We start from the raw sequence: 11,523 nt of genomic DNA, 5'->3' as shown, positions 1-11,523 counted from the left end.
ATCAAGTACCTGAAATATGAAATAAAGAGGTCTCGATAAATTATGTCATGAATGAAATGGAATGGAACCAAAATTGAGATAACCAAATAAAGTCAATATTGACAATGTCTTTGTATGCAATATAGCGCTAAAAGTTATCAATGATAACGAGGATCATGAGTCAAAGTCTATTAAAGATTGTAGACTAAGTGAGAAGTGGCCAAAATAAATATATTCATTTGAAGAAGAATTAAATTCACTGTACAAGTGACTCACTTTTGGACCTGTAGTCCGAACACCTCAAGGTGTGAAACTAATTGGATATAAATGAGTTTTTGTGAAAAAGAAAAATAAGAATAATATAAATTTTGATTTATTGCTCAATGATTTTCACAAAGACCTAAGATTGATTTTGATAAAACATATTCACCTGTAGTGGATTCAATCAATTTTTGATAATTAATTAGCCTTGTAACACATGAAGGGCTTAATTTGAAAATGATGGATGTAATGACATCTTATTTATATGGTTCACTTAATAGTGACATTTACATGAAACTCCCTGAAGGGTACAATATACCAGAGGCACGTAATTGTGGATCTCGAGAAAACTACTACATCTTATTAAACAAGTCTATCTATGGGCTGAATGAATCTGGATGCATGTGGTATAATCGCCTCAGTGAATATTTATTAAATGATGAATATACAAATAACTCAATTTGTACTTGTATTTTCATGAAATGATGTGGAAAAGAATTTGCAATAATAGTTATCTATGTGGATGACATAAATATTATTGGAACTCCCGAAGAGCTTCCAAAAGCTATAAATTGCTTAAATAAAGAGTTTGAGATGAAGGACCTAGAAAAGACAAAATATGTCTAGGTCTGCAAATTGAGCATTTGGACAAAGGAATATTTGTACATCAAGAATGCTAGATAGAAAAGTGTTTAAATACTTCTATATGGACAATTGTCACATGTTGCCTACTCCAATATGGTTGTTAGATCATTAGATGTGGAGAAAGATCTTTTTAGGCCTCGAGAAAAGGATGAAAATTGCTCGGTCCTGAAGTACCATATCTTAGTGCAATTGGAGTACTAATGCACCTTGCTAATTATACACATCTTGTTATATTCATTTGTGGTTAATCTATAAGTAAGATAGAATTATTCACCTACACGAAGATATTGGAAAGAAGTCAAACATATACTTCGTTATCTTAGAGATGCTGGTTACTTGTCAGATTCTCACAATAGTAGATCAGAAACAGGTTATTTTTTTACATGTGATGGTACAACCATTTCATGGAGATCTATGAAACAACTCATGGCAATAACTTCATCAAATCCTGCATAACTATTAGCACTACATGAAGTCACTTCGAAGAAGATATTTTAAGCAACGACTACAAAGAATATCGTCACACATATAAATTTTTGCATGAGGGGGAGAAATACATATGTTTTGCACTCTTTTTCCCTTCACCATGGTTTTTTCCCACTACGTTTTCCTGGTAAGGTTTTTAACGAGGCAATTCACATTCAAAGGATATTGTACTCTTTTTCCTTCACTAGAATTTTTCCCACTGGGTTTTCTCTAGTAAGGTTTTAACGAGGCATATCCTAAATGAACATCCAAGGGGGAGTGTTATGAATAATAGTAAATAGATGTGGATGTTTATTTCCCTCAATCTTTCTATATTCTTTAACTCCTATAAATTAAGTTCCTAACCTTTGTGTATTCCTTGAGTTAATGGTTGTTATTGGTCATGTACTATAAATATGGATTATGTTGAAATGTTAAGGCAACTTGAAAGAAGATGATAATATAATATTGTTTTTCTCTTCGCTACTTCTCTTTGATCTCTATTATTTTATTTAGTTCATAACAGAAGGGATGTAATTATTTAATGGATATGGAATGAACATAAAGAGCTTTCATATACATGCATTTGTTTTATACAAAATTTAAAACCGTTGGAGTTCGCCACCATGAAAAACCGTTGCATTCTGAAGCAACGTGTTATTCCTTTATCAAATAATAAATTAATTGATGGCTGTATTACGTCTTCTCTTTTTAACAATTTGTTTACACTCTCTTTTTAACAATTTATTATTAAATAAATTAACTTTATTTTAATAATTTGATGTTAATTTGAATTATTATTATAAAAATTTAGGTTTAACTTTATTTACTTATTAATTTAATTTAGGGTTATTACCATTTTTGCCCCCTGCCATATAGGCGACTTTTGGTTTACCCCCCTGTAAAATTTTTTTTTGTAAAACTAACCTTGCCAAATGAAGATTCTGTCATTTTAGACCTCGCCAGCAAATGGCACATGCCATTTGCATATGTGGCATGCTGATTGTGTAATTCTTTTATTTTTTTTAATTTTTTAAAATTCAAATATGCTGACATGTAATTATATTTTTTATTTTTTATTATTTTTAATTCCACGTCATATTTATTTTTTTAAATTTTTTTTTAAAAAAAAATTAAAATTTATTTTTATTTTTATTTAACATAATATTTTATTTTATTTTTTATTTATCTTAACGTAATATATATATATATATATATTATTTATTTTAATATTATTCAAATTCAAAACACATAAATATTGAAAAAAATACCTGCGGATTTACCTACGGATTTTAAAATACCTGCGGATTTTAAAATACCTGCAGATTTACCTGCGAATTTTAAAATATCTGCGGATTTACCTACGGATTTTAAAATACCTGCGGATTTACCTACGGATTTTAAAATACCTGCGGATTTACCTACGGATTTTAAAATACCTGCAGATTTACCTGCGGATTTACCTACGGATTTTAAAATACCTGCGGATTTACCTACGGATTTTAAAATACCTGCGGATTTACCTACGGATTTTAAAATACCTGCGGATTTACCTACGGATTTTAAAATACCTGCGAATTTACCTACGGATTTTAAAATACCTGCAGATTTACCTACGGATTTTAAAATACCTGCGGATTTACCTACGGGTTTTAAAATACCTGCGGATTTACCTACAAATTTTTTTTAAAAAAAAAAATATAAAAAAAAAATATATTTTTTAAAAAAAAAATTATTTAAAAAATTTTTTTTGAAAAAAAATTAAAAAAAAAAAGAAAATCCACGTGGAAATAAAAAAAAATCAAAATAAAAAAATATAATTCCACGTCAACTTAGTTGAAATTAAAAAAAAGAAAAAAGAAAAAAAATGCCACTAAGCACGCCACATAGGCTTTGGGCGTGTGCCATTTTCCTCCAAGGTCTAAACAAACAGAATCTTGAAAATGGCAAGGTTAGTTTTACAAAAAAAAAATTTACAAGGGGGTAAACCAAAAGTCGCCTATATGGCAGGGGGCAAAAATGGTAATAACCCTTTAATTTATATTAATTTTAATTCATATTATTTAAATCAATATTTTAAATTTTAAAAATTAATATAAATAAAATATTAATATATGAGATAAAAATGTGGAACCCAATATGATTTTTTTAGAGTTACAAGTAAAATTTGGATGAGTTGCTTCAATATGATGTGACTTAACAGGTCCCACAAAAAACTCAAAATTGAGTTGCACCATTGGAGATGCTCTTATGTCACAGATTAAGAATAAGAATGAGAATGAGGGCTTTCAAAATTAAGTGGATCTAACCGTTGGGATTTGTTTACCGTTATGGCCAATTAATTCTCTTGTACTTACTAAATACTAGTGTTATTATAAAGGCCAATGTCTACTTATGAGTTACGCTGTTTCATCTTGTGAATTCAGTAGTATTCCTTTCTAATATATTCTTTTTTCTGCTCATTTTTGTTACTTTTCATTTGGATTACAGTTTTCAATAAGCCCATAATTTTTTACTTCCATATTTTTTGAACATCTTCACCTTATAATTCTCTTCCACCATAATTATCAAAAAAAGGTTTTACCACTAAATCATTTTCTGTAGGAAGTGCATAGATGATTTTTTCTTCTTCCAAAAAATTAATTTTTCCATACTGTTTGGAATGGAAGAAAAATCAAAGAGAGGAGTTGATTGATGATAAGTTGTAAGCTGGGATACATAAATAACTGGGTGTATCTTAGAAGATGGTAGAAGCTTTAACTCGTATGTCATTGTTCCAAATGCGACATATCACTTTAAAAGCAAAATCTCTTAGCCAACTTCTGAGAGGCGCGTTTTTGAACCAATGTATGTCTATACGGTTGCAAACGCAACAATACCAATTCTCTAGGTAAAAATGCACAAGCCTTCCTTTTTTATTTGCATGTTCTTGCATTTTGTTTATGCAAATTTGGTCAAACGGTCTTAAATAACCCAAATCATAGTGTGTCCAAATCATAGTCACAGAATTCACTGCCCCTATAGAAAACTGCGAATTGGTTCGCACGTACCGGTTCGCGGTTGCAAATTGGTACGTGAAAATTCGCACAGAATTCTGCAAATATGCCATACCAGAGTACCAATCTTAAGAAATAAATTTTAAACTAATTTTAAAACTTCAAAGCCAGGGATTTGTTTCTCACTCTATAGTGAAGTGTATTTATAAGTAACCATAACACTAAAGCTAGGGATTTGTTTCTCACTCTATAGTGAAGTGAAAAATCTGGCCCCACTTACGACCAGCTTCTTTAATATCTTATGATACTTACAATTCCAACGTACCTGTAAAGTGTATTTATAAGTAACCATAACACTAAAGCTAAGTAAAGGTTCCGATGTGGGACTTACATATATTCATATGCATAAGTTTATCTCAATTAGCTTATATAATTATTCAAATAAAGTTTATATTCAACAAATAAAGTTTAGAATTGTTTCAAGACTAAATAAGTAGAGACTTTATTTTAATTAAATATTTTTTTGTTATAACGTACCGATTATTTTATTTTAACGTACCGCGAACCAAAATAGCGTACCAACTCTGTATACCCCTCACGTACCTACTTCTTTGAGAGCTGCGTATCGCGTACCCGAATTCGTACCACGTACCAGAGTGAATTGCGAACCATGTGACGATGGTCCAAATAACAAAGTAAGTGAGTTATAAAATCCATTAAAAACTCTTCCCACACTTGTGCTGGAATTTCTAATGGTTGTAGTAAATATCATTTCTTTGTTGGAAAATACTTGTTTTGTTGATAGACTTTGAAACATTGAATGAAATTTTTGACGTCTTTGTACGTGTCAGACCAATGGAAAGAAGCTGAAATGTGAGCTAGTGTTGGTTGAAGTCTTGAATGTACCGCAATAGGCATTGAATGATATTTTGGAAGAACTCATTGACACAGTTCTTGAATGAGTGGTATGTATACATGTCTTTGTAGTACAAAAAATCGTCTTAGAGTATGAAAAGTTGTTGCATGTGTGATTATGAGTTATATTTTAGCATAAGTTCTTTTCCTTATTTTTCGTTTCTATAATTAGGGGTGAGAATATGAGTGATAATATGTTAGGCCAACTAATAGGGGCTTACAGCCTAACCTACACAGGTTTAGGTAATGTCAGATTTTTTTAAGTAGAAAAGACCTATGTTTTTTATAACTTATGAAAGTCGAGTAAAAACACTTTATGAACTATAATTTTTTAATACATATAGTCTCACAAAACTTATGCTACTAGATAAACATAGATAAGTTAATATAAACAATTTTTTAGTATCATTGATCGTTTGGTCTTTTAATCTATATAAACATTAATTAAATTATTTATATACATATGCTCAAATAAAATAGGCATTTAAGTAGGCTAACATGTCAATCAGACATTTGAAAATATCATGCTTAAGCTTAAAAATAAGCTTATGACATGCTACATGCGAAACTTAGGCTTTGATATTCTTAGCAGGCCAGACGTAGGCTTGATAAAGTGTAGCTTGACCCAGTTTATTCCCACCCCTAGGTGAAAATAGGCCAGACCTTAGAAGGCATGAGCCTGGCCTATAATAAATTTTAAGGCTTGAGCGTGGCCTATGATATATTATAGACTTTTTTTTTGCTCAGTTTGAACTTTTTAAAAGCTTGGTCTTACTTGAAATGCTATTTAAAAACCTATTTCATGTTAAGACTTTTAAATAGTTCATTTTTACCTAATTTTAAATAGATAACACAAACATTTATATACTATTTTTCTAATATATATATATATATATATATATATATATATGCTGATCTATCAAGCTTCATAGATTTTTTTAATAGCCTAAGTTTGACCTATTTAATTTAATAGGGTTTTAAAAAAGCTTAAACTTGACCTTTTTATTGAACATGCAAAGATTAAATAAGCCAAACTATATGCCCTTGTAGGCTGGACTGACCTATTCATATTATTAGGTGTATCCTTCGTTGTGTCAGAAGCAATGGATTGTTGAGGAGATGGAGAATAAGAGAACTTCATCCTATGTGTGTCAGCAACTATGTACATATGCAACATGGTTTGCCTTTCAAATTGTAAAATATCTCAAAATTGAAACCTTGTAGCTTTAAGACCCACTCGTGTTGTTCTAAAGTCTAGATTGTTTGGACCAAAATTTTTTTTCAAACTCTTTTGATTCGTAAATATATGAAAGTGCCTTCCAATAAGATAGTGACGTCATTTTTTACAGCTTCTGTGTTGGCGTACATATCACAGACATATACTTAAAAAGCTTGCACGCGGTTACACATCTTTTTAAATAAGAAAGCTAAAGGGTGGCCCTCCTAAGATAGAACAACATCAATGGCTACAACTGAAGCATCTCTCTCACGAATGAAGACCTTCCATAAAAAAATTTGGAAGAGCCAATACTAGGGTTTCTGTCATGCTTTTCTTAAGTGTTGTAAATGTTATAACATCTGATGTATGTTGGAACAAGTTTAATTCTACGACTAATCCTTGAGTTTTGATGATAACAAGTATATAATGTAAGGAGAATAATTTTTTACTCTAACAGTTTGTTAAGTGTGCAGGATCTGATAATAAGTTATGAACTCTGGGTTAGCAAGTTATCGACTTAGGACTAGTAAAAGTTCTAGATTTTGAACGAGAAACTCTGAACTCTGGACACCAAACGCACTCTGAACCAATGATGAATACAACTAATTATGAATACAAGATGTGTTTTCAAGCAAATATACATCTGAAAGAATCAAGTCAAATCAAGAAAAGATCTTATCTAGAATGACTTTGATTAAAGACTGTGAAGTCTCAACGTTCTCAAAGCTCTTAAAACACTCTGATAAAGCTTCAATAACTCATACTGAGAAGCATATGACTCAATAAGTTAACTATGAAGAGATAATAATTCTAAATTCTGATTAAGCTTCACCAGTACTTATCTGAAACCTATGATAAAAATCTTGTGCAAAAGAAGATCACGTGATTACAATACATTATCCTACTCACTTCCCTAAAAATCCGAATAAAGGACTGTACTCTGCACCATCATTGCTATCACATGTTCCATCATCTGTCCTAGTGCTACAAGCGCAATTGTAGTCTAGTACTAGCTAACGTCTCAAACAAACTTTTCATTGTGGATACTAATTATTTTATTCTCCAACGGATATATTTCTTTATCTATAAAGAAGAAGACTTGGAAAGAATGAAACACAAAAGAATGTAATATGCACAAACAATGATACACATAAGAAAAATGAAAATATGAGTGTGAAGCAACAAAAACAAAGATACACATAAGAAGAAGAAAATATGTGTGCGAGATTTCTCGAAAGCATGTACTTTTGAGAAAAATAAATGAAGAAGATATGTGAAGAAGTTCACCAAAGAAATGAAGAAAATCAATGAAGATGTACAATTAAAAAATGACACTACTACGGAAAACACCTACCACAATGGTTGGAAAAGGGATACAACCACGTCAGACAGCCATTGTAAGGTAAGTTGTAATTGTATTTTTTTTTGATAATCAATGAGGTATAGGTATATATATATATATATATATATATATATATATATATATATATATATATATATATATATATATATATATATAAGGACCTGTACCAGAAAGATACAGATTGAATACAACACAAATGCAGTAATGCATTATCCAACCACCACCAACTAACTATCCTACCATTACATAAAATCTATAGGACAGTGATACCATTCATAAAAATTACACAACACTTTCTTCTTATTACCTACTACTAGCCACCACCAAGAGAACATTTTCACATTATGGATTATTTCCTCACTGTCCCGAATCCCATTCTCGAAGATTACGACATTCCGATGATTCCAAATACACCATCATGTACACGCCCAAACCACTGCAGCACGCCTTGAAGAACAGAAACGACTCAGTTTATCCACCATATCCTTTAAATGATTACAACAGTCTAATATTACCACCGGTTCTAGCCCCAACCATGCAAAGATCTTATCCCACACCCCTCTTGCAATTACACAGCATAGAAACAAATGAGATGAATTTTCTTCCTGTAAACATCCAAAGGCACAATAGCTCCGCTCATCGTTTTCTAAAATGCCTCGTTTCACAAGTTGTTCTCTTGTTGCTAGTCTATCTTGCAATAACCTCCACCCGAAAACTTTCACCTTCGAAGGCATCCATGAGTTCCATATCAACTTCATAACATCCTTTACCTCATACTGCATCTCCACCACATTTGCTCCCAGCATAAGTTCACGGTAATACTCTCCAACCACAAAACATCCTTTTCCACCAACCGGCCATGAAAATCCATCCCTAATGAATCTTCTCGGGACTATCTCAGTCAAAATATGACAAAGCTCTTCTAACTCTACCGCTGCCGCCTCACAGAGAACAGAATTGAAGTTTTCAATCTTCCAATTCCTTTCGGTCTCCGCCCACCACCCCATCTCCTTAACACTGCTATCCTTATTTTCAACTACCTAAAACAATAAAGGAAATACATAACAGAATGGCATATTCCCAATCCACCTACTTGTCCAAAACGGAACCTGACTGCCCTCTCCTAACTTGAATGATAGAATTCTACAGAAAGCTTTCTCTTCCTCTTTATCACAGATTTTCATGAGGTCTCTCCACCAAATGGATCTCGACGCGTGATTTCCAACTTTTCTTTTAAACAAAACTCTTTCATACAGAATTCCATACCTCTCCTCCAAAATTCCTTTCCATAACGGCTCTGCATCGTTGAAAAACCTCCAGAACCACTTAGTTAGCAGCGCAATGTTGAACACCTCCAAGTCCTTAATTCCTAAACCCCCTTCCTCTCGCGGCCTACAAACCGAACTCCAGCTAATCCAATCCACCCCCTTCTTTTCTCCAGAGTAATTGTATGTACGATGCTTTTCATTACGGTTGCGTGACCGTTGTGATAAACTATGTAGCGTGCTATCGATCACAACGATTAACTTAAACATCTGTTGTAATAAATGTAGGGTCACGAGTTCGATACCCGACTACAACCAAAATAAAAAAAATTAAACAAATTAAATCTTTAAAATATCTAAATTTCATAAACAAATAAAGTAAATATGTGAAGGGATGTAATTATTTAATGGATATGGAATGAACATAAAGAGCTTTCATATACATGCATTTGTTTTCATAAATTCATTCATATACATGCATTTTATTTTATTTTTTTGGTAATATTCATATACACGCATTTGTTTTCAAATATAAGAACCAATTTTAGGAAATCCTATTAATTAAAAAACAGTTTTCTATTTAGTACCAAAATGTAATAATGAAATAAACAAAACTAAAAAAGCAAAAGTAAGAACATGTTCCTATAAATACCGGGGCAGTACAAATCTCTTGGAAGCAACAACAACTTCTTCTGTCTCTGTGTCAAACTCATCTCATCACCGTCTTCTCTCTTGCTTATTAAAATGGCTAGCTGGAGAAAGTACCAACACCGGAGATATTATAACGGTAAACTGTCTTTTTTTTCTTTTCCCTTTCTTTCTTTCCTTTGGTTTTGTTCTTACTTTAGATTCTGTTTACTTCTTTTGGTTCACAGATAACAGGTTTTCAAGCGTGCCGTTATGGGATAAGAGGTATACGGAATCACATTCCAAAGTAATGAAGTGGGACGACTATGCTGTCAAACAGGCTGTTTATGTTGGTATTTGAGGGTAGTAGTGATAGTTTAGAATGTAGTTGAATAGTGTGAAGAGCTTTGATTGATAGTTCGAAGATAGTAGCAAGTAGTGTGTGAGATAGTATCGGAGCATGGCAACACATAAGTAATCAATTTGTTGTAGGAGGAGAGTAATAATAGAATGAAGCCTCCAATGTTATTGATATTGGACCTTAAAGGCTTAAAGGCTTGAATACAATTACACATATGTTTGCCTATTTATAGGAGCTTAAGGATGTTTCTAGAATAGAACTATCTAGGATCTTGTGGTCTTTTCTACATTACATTGACATAGAATTTTCTAGACTATAAGTAAATCTAAGAATCATTGGAACACTCTAGAAACATGTAGCAACTTTAGACTATTCTAGTTTTCTCTAAACATTTTCATATATTTATGCTAGAATAGTCTAGAAATGTGCATCAGTTTCAACAGTTTACGACGCAAAATTCAGGCATTGCGCTGAGATCAACGGCTATGGCTGGGACATTCCGTTGCCTGATCCAGACATGTACATCGATGATGTAGATTGGGATGCAAGTGTTGATCCTGAACTCTGTATGGATTTGGAGAGAGAAGAAGAGGCCAGAAGAAAGACGATAGAAAAGTGCGTGATTCTGGAAAGTTCACTCTTATTAAATCAGTCATTATCAGCTCTTGGTCTAAAACCTACCGGATGGGAGGTTGACGACGAACAAGTAACAAAGCTTCCGGAACCAAGTTATGGTGCTGATGAAGTTAATGAAGCAAACTCTTGGGAAGAGAATGATTCTCAGAGGTTGATTCCAGAGGAGCACTATGTTGCTGATTTTCCAAACAAGTATCAAGCAAGAAATGATGGATATAACAGAAGGAGAGGTAATAATGATTATAAGATGAATAGAGGAAGAAGAAATGGAGGAAGAGGAAGAGGAAGGGGAAGGAGGTGAAAAAATACTTAGACTGCAGATTTCTGTTAAGGGTTTTGTTATTTCTTTTGCTTTCTGTCCTGGTCGCTTGTTTTGTCTGGATTGCAGATTTTGCGAGCTTTTGATACTAATTCTCTTGTTTCTTTTATTTTTTTTATATTCTATTAGTATTAATATATGGGGTTCTACTTTGCTGTTAAAAACAAAAATTATAAAAATGTTTTTTTTATAGAATTATGACGGTTTAAAAGAGAACCTAAAATATTAAAATACTGGTCTCTTATTTGAATGAGTGCACTGACTGACATATAAATATATTGGATTGTCATTTACAAATTAAAATCAATGATTAAATTCCTTTTAACTAATAAATATTGAATGTAGTTAAACCAATCATTTGTGTGATTATAATGATTTAAAGTTTACCTTCATTCACAATATAATAATATTAATTACATTGTTGATTCGTACAAACTAAATATTTATTAAAAAAAAAGTTTATGTACAAAAA

At 32.0% G+C, this 11,523-nt stretch overlaps 1 protein-coding gene across 1 annotated transcript; it reads left to right on the top strand.

The window, feature by feature from the left end:
• The first annotated feature begins 9,852 nt into the window (after positions 1 to 9,852).
• Positions 9,853 to 11,033, top strand: LOC131614874 (uncharacterized). The gene is made up of 3 exons (XM_058886413.1): positions 9,853 to 9,895; positions 9,984 to 10,088; positions 10,531 to 11,033. Exons 1-3 carry the CDS (start codon positions 9,853 to 9,855, stop codon positions 11,031 to 11,033), a joined length of 651 nt encoding a protein of 216 aa, XP_058742396.1.
• Positions 11,034 to 11,523: the final 490 nt, after the last annotated feature.

The sequence above is a fragment of the Vicia villosa genome, linkage group LG6 (genome assembly GCF_029867415.1).
Source record: "Vicia villosa cultivar HV-30 ecotype Madison, WI linkage group LG6, Vvil1.0, whole genome shotgun sequence".
Taxonomy (NCBI): domain Eukaryota; kingdom Viridiplantae; phylum Streptophyta; class Magnoliopsida; order Fabales; family Fabaceae; genus Vicia; species Vicia villosa.
The sequence above is the reverse complement of the archived record's forward strand: the minus strand, read 5'-3'. Positions and strand labels throughout refer to the sequence as shown.

Bases quoted from the DNA above. Each gene is read 5' to 3' on its own strand.
- LOC131614874 (XM_058886413.1), top strand. From the start codon at position 9,853: ATGGCTAGCTGGAGAAAGTACCAACACCGGAGATATTATAACG. The intron at 9,896-9,983 runs GTAAACTGTCTT...TTTGGTTCACAG, and splicing joins ACACCGGAGATATTATAACG to ATAACAGGTTTTCAAGCGTG. The intron at 10,089-10,530 runs GTATTTGAGGGT...AATGTGCATCAG, and splicing joins CAAACAGGCTGTTTATGTTG to TTTCAACAGTTTACGACGCA.